Raw genomic sequence first — 24116 nt, 5'->3', positions numbered from 1 at the left:
GCAATTAGACCAATTCTAGCTTATGCTTCAATAATCTGGTGAACTGCTTTAGACAAAAAGTGTAATATCAAACTACTACAGGGAGTTCAGCGTACATGCTGCTTGGGTATAAGTGGTGCCATGTGTACTACTTCAACTAAGGCTCTGGAAACGTTGCTAGATATTCCACCCATTGAAACATATTTAAGATATGAGGCGGCGCTTACAGCCGAACGGCTCTTTACTTTAGGCGAACTGGCCAAAAGCGGTTATAGGACACGTCATCAATGTATACTGGACACATTGGAAGGTTATACACAATCATCGGACGTGCCTGATCGTATACCAGACACAGAATATGTCGGAAACTTTGAAACGCTGATCGCAGATAGAATGTCTTGGTCAAGCGGAACCTTAGAGCAAATACCATTAGGAATCCGTTGTTACACGGATGGCTCTAAATTGGGGGACAAAGTGGGGCTGGGTTTCTATATTGAAGACCCAGAAACAGAAATATTCCACCGTTTACCAAATCATAACACAAGCTTCCAGGCAGAAGTACGAGCAATAACGGAATGCGTAAATTGAATTAGAATAAATATGGCGCCCACAGCGCTTAATATATTTACCGACAGCCAGAAGGCAATTTGGGCGATATCAGGCGATAGAACTAAATCTAAGACCGTATTGGATTGTAAGAAAGCTTTAACTGAATACTTTCCCAGAGGTAAGGTTCACATCATATGGGTACCAGCACACTCGGGAGTAGTCGGTAACGAAAGGGCGAATGTAATAGCTTTAAAGGGAAGGGAACTCGAGGCAGTTAACCTGACAAACGCAAAACCATTCGACGCAACAAAAGCTGAACTAAAAATATGGGTGAGAGAATCCCATAAGGCCTCTTGGAATAATGAAACAGTGGGTAGAACCACGAAGATCCTATGGGGTGACCCTGATGAGAGCAAGACGAAAAGTCTCCTCAAAATGAGCAAGTCTGAGGTTAGTATGATGGTACGTATTCTGAGTGGACACACAGGACTACGAGCACATCTATGCAAAATTGGACGTGCGGATTCAGACGAATGTAGAGCATGTGGAGAGGACAGTGAAACTCTATAGCACTTTCTTTACCACTGCCAGGCATTCGTCGAAGTTAGATCCAAGTATCTTGGAAGTGATGTTATTCCGGAAATAACATTCCTGACTAACACTGGTTGGAAGATTCTTAGGAATTACGTTCAGGAAACTGAGTTTCTGAACACTGAAAAATAATTCTTTCAGTTTTTTTCTTTTTTTTCATGATAAGGAGCGCACAACACGCCCGATAGTGGCCTAGGTGTATTTCTTCGGATTTGATGTAGTATACATCCTCCTATCGACCTACCTACCTACCTACCTACCATTTCTGTGCATATGAGCAATACTTGTACCAAATTTTATATGGATATCTTAATTTAGTAATGAGTTATGCGCGTTTAAGTGATTTTCGGGAAGGGACCTTGTATGGGAGCTATGACCAATTATGGATCGATCGGAAAAAAATTTCACAATATTATTCCTGTGCACATGAGTAATACTTGTACCAAATTTTATATGAATGTCTTATGTTAGTAATGAGTTATGCGCGTTTAAGTGATTTTCGGGAGGGGACCTTGTATGGGAGCTATGACCAATTATGGACCGATGGAAAAAAAAATTCACAGTAATACTTCTGTATGTGAGGGCAATACTTGTACCAAATTTTATATAGATAACTTGATTTAGAAATGAATTATTTGCGTTTAAGTTATTTTCGGGAGGGGACCTTGTAAGGGAGCTATGTCCAATTATGGACCGATCCAGAAAATTTTTTCTCTGAAAGAATTCTATTGACATAAGATTTTAATTTGTAAAATTTTGTAAATATTTCGACATTGTGACGGAAGTTATTAACAAAAAACCCATTTTCCGGAAATATGTACTTTTGTATGGAGGTATATGAAATTGTGGACCGATTCTGGCAATTTTCAGCAGGAGTCAAGCTCTTGTGTAGAAACGAATGTATGCTGATTTTATAATTTTATGGAATTATCTTTCATAGTTTTCGATAAAATTGCATCATGTGTAAAAAATGCTTATTTTTTCGAGGTTGTTTCAAATTTTGATTCATAACTTTTCCCGGTGAGAACCGATTTTGCTCATTTTCAATACCAAACTGCCTAGGACAATAATAAATATTTTTGGTGAATTTCGTTAATTTTGTTGCTTTGTGTTAACGTGAGAATGTTTTATACAGACAGACGGACGGACGGACAGACGGACATAGCTAAATCGACTCAGAATTTCATAAGGTCCAAGAATATATATACTTTGTTGGGTCTCAGATAAATAATTCTTGGTGTTACACACGGAATGACAAAGTTATATATACCCTCTATCACCACTGATGGTGGTGGAGGGTATAAAAACAAAATACACAAGGCAGTAAAACCAACAGACATCCAAACATACGAAACGAAATACACAAAGAAACAAAAACAAAATACACAACGCAATGAAACCAACAGACATCCAAACATACGAAACTGAATACACCAAAAAACAAAAACAATATACACAAGGCAATGAAACATACGAAACGAAATACTCCAAAAACAAAAGCAAAAACAAAATACACAACGCAATGAAACCAACAGACATCCAAACATACGAAACTGAATGCACCAAGAAACAAAAACAATATACACAAGGCAATGAAACACACAGCCATCCAAACATATGAAACGAAATACTCAATGAATAAGCAGTGTTGTTGTTGTTGCTTATATCAAAGCATGAAAAAAATTGTCTTTTTTATGAAATTTTCAGAGGTTGTCTCGGGTTTTTGCTCATATCTCCGGTAGTTATGGACCGATTTTGCTGATTTTAAATGGCGATCTTCTCGAAAGCATGTCTAACAGAATTATTGAAGATTCGGATCTCGCCGATATCTGGGGTCCTCTAAAAACTGATTTCAACAAACACACAGACGGACATAGCTTAATCAACTCCGCTACCTATAAGGATCCAGAATATATATACTTTATGGGGTCGAAAAATTATATTATAGAAATTACAAACGGAATGACAAACTTAATTATACTCTTCTCACGAAGGTGAAGGGTATAATAAATTTTGGTTGAGACGGTTGATTTTAGAGACAGAAAAATAAAACCAGAATATAGTTTGAATAATATAGGAGGAAAAGGAAATATTAAGGAACATTTTGAACGGAAATTTGTAAAACTAGTCATTGAAAACGATCTAACGTTTGTTCTGAATGTGATTGATGGTTTTCATATAATTTATTGGCGAATTCGAACCAGAAACCAATTAATGAATATAAAGAACGAACATTATAATACGCTGAAAACGATATACTACTCGTCAGAATCATAAAGAAAGCTTAAAATTTTGAAATTGTTAAGAACGACAAGAGTGTTACATCATCACACATTTCTGGTCGAATCAGGGTGACCAGATACATAATTTTTTTACTTATATGGTGCATATGAGAATTTAATTTTATTGTCCACAATTCGTTGGTGGTCATTCTTCCTAAATAAATCAAACTAATAGACGAATGACGAATCAGTCGATAAATTGTACATTTTGATGAACTAATTAATATCTAATTACGATTTTGGTCTTTCCATCTGATTGCTTTTCATTAAATCCGCAGTAAAGATTTTTTTTTATTACGAAAATTTTCATTTTTTTAACATTAAATGTATAAACTAACGTAAATTACTTAATCTAATTTTATTATTATTTCTTAAATATTCTTTATTCTCATTGTTTAAAATTAACTAACTAAATTTCTTCGTATGGTCAACTTATAATCTGAATTTCTGAAAACTAATATAGAAGGCTTATAAATATGAAATTATTATCATAAACGTACATTTAAATGACACTATACACTTAAGAAGAAGAATCATAAAATATTATCTTTGATTAATTTTGTTTTTAATATTAATTATGACCTATACTTCTGAAATGTATTTTTTTTATATTTTTTATATTTAACATATAATTAATATTTAATTTTGTTTTGATTTCTACTTTTAATAAATATGATAGAATTTATGTTTTGAATTGAAAATAATGGCTTAGATTAATTTATTATTAATTACGAAAAGTGAAGTATTTGGTATGGGGTAATAAGGCAATATTTATTTCGTGTTTATTTAAGGGCTGACTATAGACCTTAATTCTCTGTCAGCATGGTGGGAGGGTATAGAAATGTTGTAGCGAATTCCATCCCAAGCTATAACCCTCACTTATTCAAGTCTAATTCATCTTCTGTTTTGTATATATTGATCGTTCTCTTTTAGTTTTTTTTTTTTATTTAATTTGCTACCTAATTTTAAATCTACTGTAATCGGTTCAATGATTTCTATGGGATTTCATTTATTAATCCACCCCTCCGACGAGCACAGCCGTTATTAAAGGTAGCTATATTTCCCAAATATAAGAACAACTTTTCAAAGGGATTATCAACATCGGATGCAACGGTACTGAAAGTCGTTGCATCTGTTTACCTGCCCTTCGATTATCCGACACTACCACCAACGTCGGATCTGATGAAACTGGTTGAAGATGCACAAACGAAAAATAAGAAAATTGTAATAAGTTGTGATGCCAACTCATACCATGTAACTTGTGGTAGTACAAATAACAATCGCAGGGGACAAACAAGCCCTATGGATTTCCTTGATACTAAAGACTTGATCACATTGAACTTAAGTAATAAAGATATCTTCGTCAATAGAATTAGAGAAGAAGTATTAGATATAATTATACCCTCAGAAGAGCTTATAAACGAAATTCAGGATTGGAGAGTTTTGGACGAGCACTCCTTTTCTGACCATCGGTACAGCCGATAAAATTTCGGAATAAGTCTAAAACTCTTTGGACAACGTTCGGGACCTTACTAAATAACCGTTTAGGTCAGGACACATTTCAATGTCGAAATAAAGGATATAGACGCCAAAGTAGAAACATTCACAAATGCCCTGGTTTATTCGTTGGAGGACAGCTGCCCTCTGCGAGAGCGGAGATCTGCCCAGGAAAAACCCTAGGTAACTGGGGAGATCCGGAACCTTGGGAAGACTCTTCGCAAACTATTTAACCGGGCACGGCTTAAAAAGTCCGCAGTATACTTGGATGAGTATCTTAGTAAACTTGGTGAATATATGAAAATTGTTCGAAAAGACAAACGAGACTCCTGGAAACTTTTCTGTGAACAGGTAGATAGCGTAAATGACGTATCGAAATTCCTATCCAAAACTCATGTCCAACGAGAATCTATGATCGATGACACGGGTATATCGAATAACATAGATGAACCGATATTGGAGGAAGGGGGGACTAACACAGAAATTGTTATTACATCTGATATGGTTAATGGGGCAATCAAGAGTTTTGCTCCCTATAAAGCTGCAGGGCCGGATGACATTTTCCCGGCACTTCTGCAGATGGAGGCAGGACTGGTTTCCGTACATCTGTCTCAGATATTCATTGCATGCTTGAAATTGTCATATACCCCAAATGGCAGGATGCATAGGTAATATTTATACCCAAACCAGGGAAACCTAGCTTTGCGACACCTAAGTAATATCGACCGATAAAAAAGAAAATTTCAAACATTTTTTAACGTATATACTTATATTTAAATAAAATATATTGGAAAAAGTGACTTAAGGAAATGGACTTTATATGAGAATTATTACCTATTATGCATTGATCATTTTTTTTAATTTTATATACACAAAATATAATTATTCCGATATCTATATTTATCAATGAAATATGAGATTTTCTGAAGTGGACAGATATGACCAATTATGGACTGATCGGAAAAAGTTATTTATATAGCCTATTTTTAAAATATCTTTATTTCTTAATTGGATATTTGCATTTAAGCGATTTTCGGAAGTGGGAGCCGTGACCAATTGTGGACCGATCCGGAAAAAAAATTTGAAGGGTTGCATATCTACTTTAAACACATTCATGACTAATTTTATACCGATATCTTTGTTTAGTTATGTCCGTTTACGTGGTTATCGAAAATAGGCCTTAAATGGGAGCTATGCCCAATTATGGACCGATCCAAAAAAATATTTCTGCTGAATATAATTTCAATATCTTTATTTCTAAATTAGTTATTAGTTAGAATATCTATATTTCTTAATATGTTATTTGTATTTAAGTATTTTTCGAAAGTGGACCTTATTTGGGAGCTATGCCCAATAATGGACCTATACAGGTCTACGTTGGTAATATGATTTCTGTTCATATTATATACATATGTGGGAAATTTTGATACCGATATTTTTGCCGAAGTTATTTGAGTTTGAACATATTTGATCCCTTGGTAAAGAAAATCACGTGTGACAAAATTCATCCAATTGTATTTAATAGTTTCTGAGAAAACTACTCAAGAATTAGGGAAAAAAACTTATTTTTTTCGAGGTAGTCTGAAATTTCTACTCATAACTTTTGCGTTGTGGACCGATTTGGCTGATTTTTAATACCAAACTGCTTAGGGCAATAGTGAATTTGGCTGTTTTCTTTTGCTTAGTTTTAACGTGAGAGTGTTTGAGGCAGACAGACAGACGAACACAGCTAAATCGATTTAGAATTTCATAAGGATCCAGAAGGATCCATAACGTAGAAGACAGCGGCGGTTGTCTGATTTTGTTCCAAAAACTTTAAAATTTTGTTTAGAGTAATTATCGAAATTTTGAAATCATTTGCGCGGAAAATATTTTTCTACGACCATATATTAAGTCCTTATTTAATTAGAGTTCAAAACTGCATGAGGTTTTTAAAAAAAAAAATTTTCCCAGGAACAGACTTTTTCGAGAATTAAATTTTAAAAATACATATAATTATTTTTTAATCTTCATACCACAGAAAATATTTAAAAGATACAAATCTGCAGACACGAAATCTAGTAGATTTCATTTAAAATCTTTTTAAAAATCTAGACCGTTTACAGATAGAGGGTATATATAAGTTTGTCGTTCCGTGTGTAACACCAAGAAATATGAACACATTACAATTAACCAAAATATACCTATTTGAATTACGTGTGTTCACCCTAGGGTTGCCAGATTCCGATTCGCAAAAATCTGGACATTGGGCTTTAAAAAGCTGGACAAAACAAAAAAAGCTGGACATAAAAAATACTGAGGAAATGTTAATTTTGGTTTTGTGTAAATAATTTCACAGTGATACACCAAAAAAAATGCAGGGGTTCTCATATACCAATTCCGTTTTCTTATAGTCCATAGAGTACGAATATATTTTTAGTTTTCTTCGATCACTTCGTTAACTTAGTTTTTAGTTTTGAAGATTTAAAAATCATAAGTACCTAAGCTGTACGTAAAGAAATTGACTTTCGCTCGCAATAATATTTATATTTATTACGACATCAGCTGTTCAAGTGTTGAGACCATAGAATATTACCGTAGAAGGCCAACTCTCCCGGAAAAAAACCTAACTCAGCTGTCAAAAAAACCTACCCTGCCAGCAATTTTGTAGTCGACTACGAGAAAAATTCACTTCTAGTTTACTTTTACAGACTGGCTATAAGCTAGCTACAATGTAATGCAGAGCTGTCCCGAAATTTTGTATTTGGCAACGTAAAGAACCGATTTTTAAATACTAACTATAATGTAATGCAGAAGTGCCTCAAAATTATCTGTAGAGAATTAATTGTATTTCAACATGTTTTCTCTTGTTTCTCTATTATTATGATTTTATTTGTTAACTTTAGTAGACTGACTATAAACGAACAACAATAAAATGCAGAAATGTTCCAAAATTTGGTATTTATTAACGTAAACAACCGACTTTTAAAGACTAGCTACAAGCTAACTATCATATAATGCGGGAGTACCCCAAAATTATCTGGAGAGCATTTTGTTTCGACATGTTTTCTCATGTTTCTTTATTATTTGGAATTTTGTTTTACATTTTTGTCATTTTCTTGTATACGTTGTGAAATTAGAGTCAGTAAATTGGAAAAATTAATCATAAAAGGTTAGATATTTCAAAACTCGGTCCCTAAATTCTAAATTCTGCTGATTAATACTGTAAATATAATACATTAACAGTTAACATTACACATAACATTTTAAAATTTATTTTAGATTTGGATCAATGGAAATCATGGAAATAATGAACAAATCATTAATAATTTTATGGATACCGGTGTTATTATTAGTTCCCCTGCAGAAAACTGATGTCTATTAATTTTAACGAACTAATATCATAACTTGCATTAAAGCGAAATGTAATTTAGATAACTAGTATTTAAATTTTAAATATATTTACAGTAGGGAATACAAAAGAAAACTATTACTTGACTTATCTGCAACTAACTTTAAGTTAGTTAATAAAGAGTTACCTTTAAGCAAATTTTTTAGTAACTAGCTTTAAGCTAGTTGAATAGTCGTGCAGAGTCGGACAAGTGACTACTGCGTAGGACATCGCCATGTTAAAATAGTCAGTTTGCTCCATTAAAAATAATCCAAGAATCAACCATAACTAGTTGATGAAAAAGTCGGCTTTTAATGCATTTAAAGTTAGTTGAGTTGCTGGCAGGGTAACTCTAAATATGAATTAGTACGATTTTCTTTAGAAGTGTTAGTGTATAAAAGCCCCTGCAGGAAATGTCAATAGTGAAACTGTACTGACCTTCTATTGACACAGTCACCAGTACTAGTGACTTATTATATGACATACAATGCTTTCTACTATAGACATTTAACATATGCGTGTCATTGAAAATCTACTACTGACTTTAGTACTATTGACTAGGTACTTCTTTTGGGACCATATGTAGACTTTGGAACCAGTAAATCACTGGTAAATTTTAACAATTCTAGTCTACACTTTTGGTATTTTTTTGTAGTAAATAGCTAATTTCATTTAATTTATTAAAAAATTAAAAGGTTCGAATTTATCATCTTTTATTAAAAGCGTTGCCGTCGTATGTAATTTTTTCGAATATTTAAAGAAATTTAAAAATTAAAAACTTTTTTGTATATTTGCAATTTAGAAACATGCATTTTATTGCAAACGAAAAAATACTTGATTTATAAACGATTATACCGCCGACACATTATTAATCAGCTGCCGCCAATCATTTGTTATTGACGATTCGTTGACAATGTCGCCAATAAGTCACCAATATAGTCGACCAAACTGGTGATTTGGGGACACTTGTCGACAGGTTTCCTTCAGGGGCTTTTTACCACACATACAATGACCACGTAGTTGTATAAAATCGGTCGAAATAATATTACAATGTTTTTATTGCATTAATTTTCTTAAATTAATACATTTTAAATTGTAAATTCCCTGCAACTCAACTAATTTTAAATGCATTTAAAAGCCGACTTTTTCATCAACTAGTTATGGTTGATTCTTGAATTATTTTTAATGGAGCCAACTGACTATTTTAACATGGCGATGTCCTACGCAGTAGTCAATTGTCCGACTCTGCATGACTTTTCAACTAGCTTAAAGTTAGTTACTAAAAAATTAGCTTAAAGGTAACTCTTTATTAACTAACTTAAAGTTAGTTGCAGAAAAGTCAAGAAATAATTTGCTTTTGTATTCCCTACTGTATTAATTAATTACATATTAATTAAATATATTTAAAATTTAACTACTAGTTATCTAAATTACATTTCGCTTTAATACAAGTTATGATATTAGTTCGTTAAAATTAATAGACATCAGTTTTCTGCAGGGGAACTAATAATAACACCGGTATCCATAAATTTTAAAATTTTATGTGTAATGTTAACTGTTTATGTATTATATTTACAGTATTAATCAGCAGAATTTAGAATTTAGGGACCGAGTTTTGAAATATTTAACCATTAATAATTAATTTTTTCAATTTACTGACTCTAATTTCACAACGTATACAAGAAAATGACAAAAATGTAAAACAAAATTCCAAATAATAAAGAAACATGAGAAAACATGTCGAAACAAAATGCTCTCCAGATAATTTTGGGGTACTCCCGCATTATATTAGCTTGTAGCTAGTCTTTAAAAAAGTCGGTTGTTTACGTTAATAAATACCAAATTTTGGAACATTTCTGCATTACATTGTTGTTTGTTTATAGTCAGTCTACTAAAGTTAACAAATGAAATCATAATAATAGAGAAACAAGAGAAAACATGTTGAAATACAATTAATTCTCTCCAGATAATTTTGAGACACTTCTGCATTACATTATAGTTAGCTTGTAGTTAGTATTTAAAAGTCGGTTCTTGACGTTGCCAAATACAAAATTTCGGGACAGCTCTGCATTACATTGTAGTTAGCTTATAGTTTTATATGCCTAAAAATCTCTTCACGTAAAGTAAATATGTATTATAAGATAAAATTTATTAAAAATTATACATGAATTGAAAAATTATTCACAAACAAAATTGTTATTTTATAAACGGTATTTTGTATGGAAATTTTGTTTTATAAACCTTTTATAAATATTATTTATTATTTACTTATTAAAATTTATTATTTACACATTAAAAAAGTAAAAAATTATCAATTAAAATAACAAATTAAATAGTATTAGATTACAAAATTGTAAGTAGTAGCAAAAATACAAATTATATACATATTATTTTTTATCAGTCAGTATTGGGAACTTATAATACAGTGTAGGTCTCTACTATTGTCGTATAAGAAATATATAATGATCTTCATAGAAATGTGACCAAACCACTACCATGAAAGTTGGTAAAAATTAAGATCTATGATAAAATCGAGTTTTAATAATTTTATTTACAATTGTGCGATGTTTGTACTCTCAATTGATTAGTAAAAAGTTCCCTATAATTGATAAAATAGATGCATATTTAAGACAAATAGTTTGTGCAATTTTTGAGTATTTCGCATAAATTTACTACGGATTAAAATGAATATAAAATTTATAAATTTTTTGTCCTAAAAATATAATGAATCCCTAGATAGATGTACATATTTTTTCGGATTGTGGCAACTCTAAAAAAATAATGATTGATCAGCTGTTGAATTGACTTCACCTTATAAGTGCACCCTGGTTGAGACATGTTGTCAGTGATGATAGAAGAGGGAAATCATAACTTAGTTGTATAACAAATGTACAATCAGTGTTGGCTAATATGATTTGACAAAGATAACATAAAAACAAGTTAGAGTGCTATATTCGGCTGAGCCGAATCTTAAATACCCTCCACCAGCTACTTTTATATTAATACTTTTTTAATTGATCAAATATTTGTCTTAAATAGAAAACCCCCAAGATTTAAACAGCTTAAACATTACATTTTCTTTTATATTTTTATAACGATATTTAATAATGTGCATGTATGTGTGCGAAAGATTTAAGAATTTTCAAAATACATATATATATATATAATTTTGTTCTACACAAATTGATAATGCAACTAGTTAAATACGGTTAAAGTTCTTTTAGGGGCAAGACCTAGTATGGGAGATATGACCAATTATAGACCGATCGTAAAAAATTCTTTAAGCAAAATTTCTGTACATAAAAGCTATATTTCAGTCAAATTTTGTATCTATATCATAATTTAGTAATAAGTAATGTGTGTTTAAATGATTTTCTGAAGGGAACCTTGTATGGAAACGACCGCACCCATGTTATGAACCGATCGTGAAAAATCTTGAAATTGAATTTTTGTATACCAAACTAATATTTGTGCCAAATTTTTGGTAATGAGTAATGGGCGTTTAAGAGATTTTCGTAAAAGGACCTTGTATGGGAGCTATGACCAATTATGTATATAAAGAAAAAAATTCAAAATTCTGTATCTATATCATTATTTGGTAATGAATATTGTGCATTTAAGTGATTTTCTGGAGGAGACCTAATATGAGAGCTATGACCAAATATGGACCGATCGTAAAACAATTTTATAGTGCAATATTAGTGCTAAATGTATGGATATCAATATTCTGTAATGAGTTATGTGCGTTTAAGTGATTTTCGGGAGGGAACCTTGCATGGGAGCTATGACCAAGGATGGACCGATCAGAAAAAACTTTCACAGTAATATTTCTGTGCATATGAGCAATACTTATTCCAAATTTTATATTGATATCTTAATTTAGTAATGAGTTAAGCGCGTTTAAGTGATTTTCGGGAGGGTCCTTGTATGGGAGCTATGTCCAATTATGGACACATCCAGAAAATTTTTTCTCTTGTAAAGTTTTGTGAAGATATCAGTATTCTGCCGGAAGTTATTAACAAAAAACTCATTTTTCGGGAATATGTATGGGAGGTATATGAAATTATGACCGATTCTGGCAATTTTCAGCAGGAATCAAGATCTTGTGTAGAAACGAATGTATGATGACTTTCATGGAATTATCTTGCATAGTTTTCGAGAAAATTACATCAGAATGTATAAAAAATGCTTATTTTTTTCGGAGTTGTTTTAAATTTTGATTCATAACTTTTTCCGATGTGAACCGATTTTGCTCATTTTCAATACCAAACTGTACCGGATAATAGTGAATATTTTTGCTGAATTTCGTTAATTTCCATGCAGTGTGACCATTTTGGCATTTTTGCAGCTAGATTTAGCATTTTTTATTTTGATTTAGCTGTAAAATTTTAATTTAGCATTTGGCATTTTATTTAGCATTTTTATAAAATATTTTTAGCATTTTTAGCTTTTTTTGCAATTTTAGTATATAAACAAAAAAAGACAAATTTTTGCAAAAAAGATTTATATTGGAAATAGGTTTAACCGGAAAAAATCAGAATTAAATGTCTACCCAAACACAAGCAACAAGAAATATGAGAAATGTAATAATTTACACTGTAGTTCAAAAAAATGCAAAAAGATTCATGAAGATAAATAACTTAAAATTACGCCAATACAAGTGAATACTTTAAAATGTTGTATTCTAAAATATTTTTCTGGAACCCAATGCTTTTTTAAATTCGAGGTGATAGAAATAATTCAAGAGATTTCATATATTTTTACAAATAAGTTCAGTACGCTATTTTACAAACTAATACTTTTTGTTTGCTCATGGAATGAAACATATAATTTTGGAAAAGGTTATGTATGACGGTTAATTAACAAATTTTATTTTTTCCTATACGAAATAAAGAGGTTTTAATTTTTGTCATCCTTCAGGAGTTCTTGTTAATTTATTGAAAATAAGTATTGAAAAAAATCAATAATATATAGTTAAGACTTTCTCATCCTACTTTCTGTTCTTTTTATTTTTACCAAATTTTTATCAATTTTGTTGTCACGTTTTTTTTTTTAATTAAAAAAAATACATAAGTTTCGAAAATATTATTGACAATTTATTCCAGAATTACAAACTTACGGATTTTAATATATCTCTCAATTCATTTCATACATTCTCATATATATTTTTCCGAAAAAATCTTGGAAGTATTAGTTATATACCTGACATCTATTCACCGAGATTTAAAATTATTTCAACGGAATTTTCAATATTTTTGTGATATGAAAACCATTTTTAAAGTATTTTGAGGAAGACAAATAAAATTGTTTATATAAAAAAAGTAAAACTAGAAATATTATACTTTTCCTTCCAAAAACACTTATAGGTTCTATACCATGAGCAACTAGTGTAATTAATAGAGTTTTGATGTAATTTTTGCATTCAGAAATATTTTAAAGTTAGAGACATTACATATTGCTAAATTTACAAAAATTCTGAAATAATTTTTAGCATTTCTGTTTATCTTAATACCACGGAACTTAATTTTTTACTCTACTCCACTATACTACGTTTGAGTATACTAATCGGTTAAGAATCATTTTCTGAATCGATTAAGCCATGTAAGTCTGACCGTCTGGTAGAGGTTGAAATTTTCAAAACAATAAGCACGTATGCTTTTTGATCCAATGACAAAACCTTTTAAAAATGGTTAAAGTCTGTCCTTTATTTTACATACACAAATGTAGAAAGCCTTTCTCAGAAAATTAGTTTAAATATATCGGAACCAAGGTTCAATTCAACATAAATGCTTTATTACGAAAAATAAATCAAATTTTATACTCATATGGTCAACCACGGCAGAATATACTTTCTTACTTGTTATAAATTACAATGAATTTCAGTTACAAATTAATATGAATTGTTCATAAAAACACCTAAAAAATTTTAGCATTTTTTTGGCATTTAAAAATCAATTTAGCATTATTTTGGATGGGATTTAGCCGCAACATTTTTTGAGACCTGGTCACACTGTTTCCATGGGTTCGTTTTAACGTGAGCGTGTTTTACACAGACAGACAGACGGACGGACATAGCTAAATCGACTCAGAATTTGATAAGGACCCAGAATATATATACTTTGTTGGGTCTCAGATGAATATTTCTTGGTGTTACACACGGAATGACAAACTTATATATACCCTCTATCACCACTGATGGTGGTGGAGGGTATAACAAGTAAGAAAGTATAGTCGGGCGTGACCGAATATTAAATGTGATTTATTTTTCATAATAATTCATTGTTCCGATACATTTAAGCAATTTATGGTTGAAAAACTAATTTTCTGAAAGAGGCTTTATATGGGAGTTAGGGGCAAATATGGACCAAGCCCGATAAAGTTCGTGAATATATTAATATAATATTTATTTGTGTTTAATTTCATCGCGTTATTTGTGTTTCTAAGTTAATTTTGGATATTCAAGTAATTGTCTGAATGTATGGGAGCTGGGTCAAATGAGGCCCGATCTTTATGAAATTTGGCAAGGTCATCAAGGCTATATAATTTAGTTGTGCCGCTTTTTATCGATATATAATTTAGTTGTGCCGCTTTATACGATATATATATTTAACATAATTATGAGCTCAGAAGCCCTTTTGGGGGGTTCTGTTGAATGGGGGCTAGATGAAATAATGGACCGATTTTATTCATTTTTAATAGGCTTCGTCCTTGGATCAAAATTATCCAATTTCATCCAATTATCTTGAAAATTGCGACCTGTACCTTGCGCACAAGGTTTACATGGACAGCCAGCGGCCAGACGGACGGACGGACATAGCTAAATCGACTCAGAAAACGATACTAAGCCGATTGGTATACTTTAAGGTGGGTATTTTTGTATGTTACAAACATCAGCACAAACCCAATATACCCTCCCCACTAAAGTGGTGTAGGGTATAATTATTGCCCAAGTACTAAAAATATCTATTTTAGCTGGACAAATTAAATTTTAGCTTGAAACTGGACAAACATCAAAAAAGCTGGACAATCCAGCCAAGTCCAGCCAGCCTGGCAGCCCTAGTTCACCCTGTTTTAAACAAGACGATTATAAATTTTTCGTATTTTTTGTCGATTCGAAAGTTACAGAAAAGAGGCACTGAATTACATTATTTCAGAGTAATCAAAGTCCAAGGGAGTTCAGATAGCTTTTCTTCATTCTTTCCAAAAAGCTTTCTTTTAAAATATGCACATCGAAAACATCAATTTTGAAAAAATAGGGGGAAATTAAGTGCGAAATATTGAAAAAAAATTATTCTTGAGTTAAAAAATATTTTTTTGATGTATATTCCACTCGCATCCCATTATGGCCCTTTAACGAAATTGTACCTATAAGATTTCTTTTAAGCAAAAAATAAAAAGGGCCCATTTAAAAAAAAAATATTAAAAATTGTTTTTTTTTTTAATAATGAAGAAATAGCTGAACTCCTTTGGACAATTTTTGCTAGGACCAATAGGTGAAATGTTACACTCATTTGAATAAAACCCTGTATGACCAAAATATCCAACTTTGACCCCCTCTGACTTCGGCAGTTCTTGACCGTTAGAGCTGAAAATTTGAGTCCGGTCTATTATCCCATAGTACTAACCTTGGTGCGAATTTCGTCAAAATCGATTTTTTGAGTTGGGTCACTTGACATGAAATTCCTCGTATGTCTTTTGGTCAAAAAAAATTTAATTTTACTATATTTCCAAAACTTGCTGACGTGGTAATTGTGTGGATATTTAGATTTAAACTCTTTCACTCCCAAAATTGCTTATAAGCATTTTCCACATTTTTGCTAAAAAATTCGACATATTAAATACCTACATGGCTCTATATATTTAAATAAAAATTTTTTGCAATATCCCAAGTTATATGGAAAAGTATTTAATTTGATGTAAAACCATTTTGGGGAGTTCATAAATAAAGCAATTATAAAATGCTAATTTGTGCTAAAAGTAGAATTGTGTCGCAGAATAAGCTTACAGGACGAAAAATTAATGCACGAAAGGGTTAAATTGGTCCATGAACTTTATTTTTATTTGGGACTGAGGGATGATAAATTAATAACGCAACTCTTTTATATACATATATATGGATAGATTACGTGTTTTTATTTATATTGAAAAAACGATGAATACAAAACTTAACCACTAGATACAAATTCGCAGCAACAACTTGCTTCGAATTGTGAAATACATAAATGAAATTTATTTTCCATTGGCTTCTTCATTTTTAGCCTCTGCTGGTAAATCTTTAACACCAGTTGAACCAAAACCACATGTTCCCCTTTTAGTATCATCCAATGCATCGACTTGTTCCAGTTCAGGGTAGAAAATCCGTTCGCAGATCAACTGCGCAATACGATCACCTTGTTTTACTTCAAAATCTTGATCAGAGTGATTGAAGAGTACTACACCCAGATTACCACGATAATCCGCGTCTATAACACCAGCGCCAACATCGATAAAGTTTTTAACTGCAAGACCAGAGCGAGGTGCCACTCTTCCATATGAACCATTGGGCACTTCAATTTGCAAGTCAGTCTTTACGACTGCTTTACCCCGGGCCGGTACAGTTAGATCATAAGCACTGCGTAAATCGAAACCAGCAGCATGTTCAGAACCACGAACGGGTTCAAAAGCCTTCTCAGTTAGCTTGGCCCAACGCATTACACATTTTCCATCGACCTTCATTTTCTTTGCTGCCGGTTGTTCGTTGTCAGATTTTTCTTCAGGTTGCATCTAAACAAATAATATATATCTTGTTATACAACACTTTCCTTAAACAAACCACTCAATCTCCTTACATACAACGGGACACTTCCTTTTGAATGATGAAACACTGATGATAGCGTCAGAGCTAATTTGCAAAAAAACAAATTTTTCGCGAATTTGGCGGTTGAAGCCCGAGAGACCTGAGCGGACAAACATCAACGGCGGAGGCGAGGACGACTGACACTAAACAATTCGGCTGCGGCTTAAAATCGACACTATTACAGTCAAACCCCGTTATAACTTGAAAAATTTATTTTTCGAGTCCCAACATTTTGGTAACCATTTTCATACAAAAAAATCTCTATAAAGTCCTCGGTTATAACGAATCCTCGGATATAACGAACTACTTTTTTAGTCCATCAGTACAATTTCGCACAATTTTCTCTTTTATTATAACGAACTTCGAAAATTGCGTGTTGAAATTACATGAAATTATTTAGTTATATTTGAAGAAAACTTAAATTTGTTAAGATATATATGAACAAATAAAATCTAGTTGATTTCGGCAAAACTAGTTGTAAACTTAATCAACCAAAACATTTCAATAATATATTTTTTAGAAACAGATTTGTTTAAGCATTTTTAAGTAGAAAACGATAAAATTAAAATTTTAAAATAATAGAAAACTCAAAAAAAAAAAAAAAAAAAAACAGTTGGGGAATAAAAAAAGTACCAAAAAATATCACTTGGTACCGTGGTTCCATACAACATCCTATTATAATATTTAGTGTTTCTATATCTTAAAATGTTATTTAAATGTGTTTGAATAAAATCAAATTTTCCGTTTTTACCCCCTTTTGGTACTTTTCCCATCGCATGAACGTAATAAAAATTTTATTCCAAAAAGTTGCAACACAGTAAATAATAAACACAGTAATTAATAAACTAAAAACAATGCTTTACCCCATGTCTACATTAGACAAATATTTATCACGGCACTTGACAAAACGTCAGTTTTTAGTTTATGTTAATACATAGGGGTAACAAAACGCTGATTTTATCACGACAACTCACAGATAATTTTATTGAAATAATGCTATATTTTATAAAAACAATTAAAATTAAATGCAAATTTTGTAAATAAACACTAATTTCGCTAAAACTAATGTTAAAAATCAATTCTAATTGCACAAAAACAAAATTCTAAACAAATTTTACAATAAAATAACGTTTGTTATCAAGACAACGTTGTCTAAGCAATTGTTTAGACAACACTGTCATAACGGCGTTATAACGCTAATAAATGCCGTCTGTACATGCTAATTTTTTATTATGATAACAATTTGACGTTTAGCATAATAAATATTTGTCTAATATAGACACTGGGTTATGAAAAAAGTGCGAAATTCATATTTTAATTTTTTCGATAAGTTATTAAGAAGTCAAAAATATTTTTGAATGTTTACTAGTTTAATGTTCAAAACCATTGATAACCCTGATTTTATATCTATGAGTATGTGCCAATCGGTAACAATTTACTTGAAAATGTAAATTTTTGATAGATATGACGTGAATAAAATTTTACTAGCTCATAGGGCTATATAAATTTTTGACAAATGAAAAGAAAAATTTGAAAATACAAAAAATAAAATATTGTATAATCTTAGTTAAAATACATTTGTGACTGTAGAAATTTATTTTAATAATAAAAAAATCAATAAAAGTGTTTCATTTATTAAAATAAATGCAGATTTTCTTGTGAAATTAGTGACAATTGTAAAAATTTAATGTAATCAAAAAAGATATCGTTTGGCACAGCAAAATGTTAAAATGTTCCCACCATAGGAAAATCACAATCCACCATAGAACTTTGCTATCAATTGGCACAAGCTCTATGTACATGTTTCTAAGTAGGCTTCTATAAATCTACTTTCGAATAATCGAACAATCGACTTTTTGTCAAAAAAAAAAGTCGAAAATTGTAGAAAAAAGTCAAAAATTATTAAAAAACTCATAAAAATCGAAAAGTCGGAAAAAGTCGAAAAGTCGACCATTTATAAAATACTTAAAGTCAAAAAGTTGACTTTTAATTAAATGAAAAAGGTCGGAAAATCGACTTTTCATAAAATGCAAAAGTCGAAAAGTTGACTTTAACTAAATGAAAAAGTCGAAAAGTCGACTTTTCTTATTTCTATATTACCTGTGCTTATGTTCTATAACTTTCGAGTCGATAAAAAAATTCGAAAAATATATAATTGTCTTGTTTAAAACAGGGTGAACACACGTAATTCATATATATTTTGGTTAATTGTAATGTGTTTAGTTTAAAAATTATTTGAATCAAGCAACTAAAAAGTGGAAAACTCTAATATTTCAATGTTTTTTTCTCAACTCGAAAGTTACAGAACACGGGCACTGATATGTTAAAAAGATATATATAAAAAACATCGCGTAAACGTTTTTTAATAAATGTTTTTTATTTTATAGGGAAATTCCGGGTTCCCAGGAATGTGAATATTTTTTCCTGACTCCAGGGAATCAAAAACGTCGTGAATTAAAAAACCCCAGTTTTTACCCGTTTATTCCCTAAAGGGGTCGAATTTGTAGAAAATACCAGACACCTGCCCGCTTATTTTTTAAATGAACGACGATAAAGTTTACAGCTTGACTACAATTGGAACCACAACCGCTGTCGACAATGAGTTTTCATACATTTTGTATGGAGAGCAAAGTATCATCTTGTAGTTGACGATATTGTGGTTGAGATAGATTCTATTTTACTTTTATTGTGCTGGGGATCCTCTCATTTTTGTCTTATTGTCATGTTGAAGCGTTGCCATATGTTCATAATATTTTGCTAAAAGTTTTTGCAAAATTGCATAAACAGGGTTGTTATAATGAGCATTTTCTGCCATGTGTTATTAGATATTAAATGAAAATAATAAAATTTTAAATGCGAAAACATATTGTTTTGTTTATTTTATTCTGAAAAAATTTTTAACCATTCCTATTTATTTCTTAAAAAATAATTCTAATTTTAAACAAAAACATCATTTTGCTTTGACTTTTTCTAATAAACGTCAGAAAATGTGGTTTGTCTTACGACAAAAATTATTTTGGTTTTATAAATATTTCGGGGAATGTATTTGCATTCAAAATCGCTCGGTTTCCCCTTTTAATTATTTAAAATTGTGAAAATTTGAAAAATAACTAAAAACTTAGCCGGTTTACAGCCGATTTTTAGTGTCAACCGGCGTTGCCATTAATATTTGTCGGCGCAGGTCTCTACTTCAAGGCCATTGCAGTGAAAGAATAAAAACATATTTGTTTATATTGTTGTACTGTGTTGTGTATATGTTTTTGTAGTTGAAAAATTTTAAATAATTTTAACACAGATTTCTTTCTATTCTTTATACAACTATTAGCAATTAACTAGTACTAATGGATTTTAGTGATTTTCTAGTTCGGAAGGTATGCAGACCCTCATATTTATATTAATTGCGATAATAATAATTACCTTTTCATTTAGTGCCCTCCAACTGTTATGTACATCCCAAATTTTATAACGTCTGAGGAAGAGCAGCGTATATTGTCATATATCGAGAAAACTCCAAAACCTAAATGGACTCAACTCCTGAATCGCCGCCTAGTCAATTACGGTGGTATACCACACCCCAAAGGTATGCTTGCCGAAGAAATTCCCGAATGGTTGCAGACATACGTTGATAAAATCAATAATCTTAGTATTTTTGAAACACAAAAGGCAAACCATGTTTTGGTTAATGAATATCGACCAGGTCAAGGTATAATGCCTCACACGGATGGCCCACTCTTTTATCCCACCATATCAACAATATCTTGTGGATCTCATACAGTTTTGGAATTCACTAAACGAGAGACATCCGATGATACAGAAATGAAAGAGGATACAGGAACATCTTTGAGGCGGGAGGTTTTGTTTAAATTGATACTGGAACCTCGCAGTCTATTGATATTAAAGGATACACTTTATCACAACTATTTGCATTCGATTAGTGAATTAGAGCAAGATGTTCTATGTGATCGCATTTTTAACTATGAAAACTGTGAGACCACGTACAAAATGGGAGATTGTTTGAAACGGGGCACTCGTATATCTCTAACAATACGAAATGTACCTAAAACTACAAAAATGAAGTTGAAATTTTAATACATAATCTGAAATTGGGTAATAACTAACAAACAAGTTAGAATGAATTGAAGAAAGAACTACCTAAATATATCATTAGCATTTAAGTGCGTTAACCTATCTGTGTTACCAAAAAGTCTTTCCTTGTTTGTCACTTTCGCATTGCATTTGCTTTTGCTCAATTGCTAAATCTTTCAAACTTCCATGGCATTCAAAAACTACTGTTTAGTCCTAATCTAAAATCATTTGTTGAATTCAATTCAATATTTGAACTGTTATCCTATCCTTTTTTGTTCAACTAATGCATTTAATGTATTTCTTTTTTATTATAAAATTATTAAATCAATGAGCAATTAAATTTTAATTTAAGTTGCACCACCACTGAGCATGTTGACCACCGTAACGTACCTTTATTATAATATTAAAAATTAAGTCCTAAGGAATTTATTGTAAAATAAGAAGAGTTCGTTTTTGGAATAATTTATTTGTTTGTTTTTATAATACCTTTTGATCGATTTACAAATTATTTGCAGGATAATGATTAAAATATACTTAAAAAGTGTTATGCTAAACAATAAATAGATTTTATTGTTTAAATGCCTCATAATTACTAGTTTGTTTTATTTAAGTGATATTTCATGTACATATGTATTTTATCAATGTACTACATATCGTCACCTAAAACGCAAACGGCCTTATCCAGCATTTTTAACATTTTACAGGAGAAGCAAAAAACTATTGAAATTGAAAAGTTTGTTTCTATCAACGCGATTTATTTCCAGTTCAGTTATTATGATAGTTGACAATGGCGTATATAAAAATGGATAAATTGGACTTTTTACCTTTAATTTTTACATTTTTTTATAGATAGGGATTTTTGTTTTTTGTTAATAAGTAGTTTTGGTCGGAGGAGTGTGTGGACATTTATTTTGATGCAATATATTATAATCAACAATAAAATCGATTTTGAATTTTTGGTTAGTTAGGGCCATTTGCGTTTCAGGTGACGATATGTAGTACATTGTATGGTATGATATCAAAAATACCTTATTTTCTCGGATCAGTTAATAAGGACTTTATTTAACTTCATCAATCAACTGGAAAATTGTAAAATATTCAATTATTTTAAAGGAAAGTGGCCTCGCAACGCGGTTTTTATGTACATAAATGCAATTTTTTTTAGTTTTTCAAAAAATGATACAGTAAGTATTAAAATGTTACAATATAATGCCATTTGTATCTTCCAAAGGTTTATAAATGTTCCAATATTAATTTTAATATAAACTGAGTTGAAATATATTTCAGAAATTTTAACCAAATAAAGTTGCATCATGCAAATAATTGTACTTTTTAAATTAAGCCCCGTTAACATTATACCACAAGTAATATCAAATAATATAAATTCCCATCACAGATCTTCTTTAATTTCGATCACTGATATTTTTCATTAATTCTAACTTCAATAATGGATTTTTAATCTGCGATCGCTAATAGTTGTTCTCAACCATTCTTTATTTCGATCAGCAATCTTTTTCTCAACAAATTTTAGCTTTGATCACTGATCTTTTGATCAAATAATATAAGTTCTCATCACAGATCTTCTTTAATTTTGATCATTACTTCTAACTTCAATAATAGATATTTTTGCTATAATTTAGCTGCGATCTTGTATACATATATTTGACTAAATTTTTAAGCTCGAGCTGCAGCAGTTTCTATATAAAATTCATGTTTCCATAAAAAATGCTTAGCATTTCATATGTATAAAATTATTAATTTTATTAGGAATTTACTCTTTGAATCTCATTACCTTCTAAACCCTTTAAGATTATTTAATTATTTTTTTTAATATTGTGAACAATTAGTTCATAATTACAATATATTTCTATAAAAATTCTATCTTCAAATGTTATAACATAATCTGTTATACATAAAATGAAATATGACGTTATTAATAATAACTTAAATAAAGGTATCCTTTTAGAGGAGCCTCTAACGAATGAGATTTGTAGTCCTAGTTAAGTATTATCGATTCCCTACACTTTTGTTTAATAATATTGAGAAATGTTGTTTTATAATTTATATTTGAATTTATTAAAACACGTCTTTCACGTTTAAGAGGTTTAATAGAATTGAATTCTTTTAATATAATTTATAACAAGTGCAATATGCTATAATATATAACAGGGTGATTCGTATAGCCATTATAGATGTTTAATATACACTGTAAAACATTGTTTAGTAAATTCAAGTATAATCATAATAACTATACAACATCTCCCTTTACAAATAATATAAAATACAAAAAATCTTAATAATACAATTTTACAAAATAACAAATTTCAAAATTATAATAATTCAAGCAAGTTTGATACATTACAAATCAAGTTTCCTTGGTTTCCTAATAATTCGACCTTTCTGTGTCACATACAGTCCTTCTTGAGAATCAGTGCCTAAGTTCCCTTTTACTACCTCCTCCCCATTTTCATTATCCTCTTTTTGACAATCAGCCCCATGGTCACAATCACCATTATTAATAAGTGAATTATCCCCAGGCGATTTCCTAATATGTTCCAAACTTCTTCTAAAAAACGAACCATTTCCATCCAAAACCACGTACGATCTAGGTTCCCTGCACACTTCCACTACTTCACCATTCAACCAAATGCCGGTAGGCGTCTTTTTAAATAAGATCTTATCCCCCTCATTAACCAATTCATATTTTTTCGATTTCCTATTATAATATTCAGAACATTTGACCAATTTCGATTTAACACGTTCTTTGTACTTCTCAATATCAACTAACTTTGGTTTAAGGTTATCCATCATGACAGGTACTCGGGTACGTAATGAGCGTGACATTAATAATTCGGAAGGACTTGGAAGATCACCCTTAGGTGTTGTCCGATAGTGTAATAATGCAATATAAGGATCAGATTTGCTT

At 30.8% G+C, this 24116-nt stretch overlaps 2 protein-coding genes across 3 annotated transcripts; one reads left to right on the top strand and one right to left on the bottom strand.

Annotated features, from left to right (window-relative positions):
• Positions 1 to 16365: 16365 nt before the first annotated feature.
• On the bottom strand, positions 16366 to 17273 carry LOC119602949 (deoxyuridine 5'-triphosphate nucleotidohydrolase, mitochondrial). Of its 2 annotated transcripts, none has more exons than XM_037954774.1 (2): positions 17101 to 17273; positions 16366 to 17031 (listed from the first exon to the last, which is right to left on the bottom strand). In XM_037954774.1, the coding sequence occupies exons 1-2, from the start codon at positions 17218 to 17220 to the stop codon at positions 16498 to 16500; spliced, it is 654 nt and encodes a 217-aa protein (XP_037810702.1). In that variant the 5' UTR covers positions 17221 to 17273; the 3' UTR covers positions 16366 to 16497. The 2 variants fall into 2 exon arrangements, with proteins under 2 accessions (XP_037810702.1, XP_037810711.1); XM_037954783.1 differs by having other exon boundaries at positions 17097 to 17257.
• Positions 17274 to 20265: 2992 nt separating this feature from the next.
• Positions 20266 to 21779, top strand: LOC119602944 (alpha-ketoglutarate-dependent dioxygenase alkB homolog 6). Its single transcript, XM_037954759.1, has 2 exons — positions 20266 to 20475; positions 20534 to 21779. Exons 1-2 carry the CDS (start codon positions 20446 to 20448, stop codon positions 21191 to 21193), a joined length of 690 nt encoding a protein of 229 aa, XP_037810687.1. The 5' UTR covers positions 20266 to 20445; the 3' UTR covers positions 21194 to 21779.
• Positions 21780 to 24116: the final 2337 nt, after the last annotated feature.

Source organism: Lucilia sericata, unplaced genomic scaffold (genome assembly GCF_015586225.1).
Source record: "Lucilia sericata isolate MDLA Ls3-8-SP2 unplaced genomic scaffold, ASM1558622v1 Contig000009F_arrow, whole genome shotgun sequence".
NCBI classification, from domain to species: Eukaryota; Metazoa; Arthropoda; class Insecta; order Diptera; family Calliphoridae; genus Lucilia; species Lucilia sericata.
The sequence above is the reverse complement of the archived record's forward strand: the minus strand, read 5'-3'. Positions and strand labels throughout refer to the sequence as shown.

What these genes read in the sequence shown, in the direction of transcription:
- LOC119602949 (XM_037954774.1), bottom strand. Translation starts at nt 17,220, where the DNA reads ATGTTTGTCCGCTCAGGTCTCTCGGGCTTCAACCGCCAAATTCGCGAA. An exon ending in TCAAAAGGAAGTGTCCCGTT is followed by an intron (nt 17,032 to 17,100) that starts GTATGTAAGGAG and finishes TTATTTGTTTAG; the next exon opens with ATGCAACCTGAAGAAAAATC.
- LOC119602944 (XM_037954759.1), top strand. Translation starts at nt 20,446, where the DNA reads ATGGATTTTAGTGATTTTCTAGTTCGGAAG. An exon ending in GTGATTTTCTAGTTCGGAAG is followed by an intron (nt 20,476 to 20,533) that starts GTATGCAGACCC and finishes CTTTTCATTTAG; the next exon opens with TGCCCTCCAACTGTTATGTA.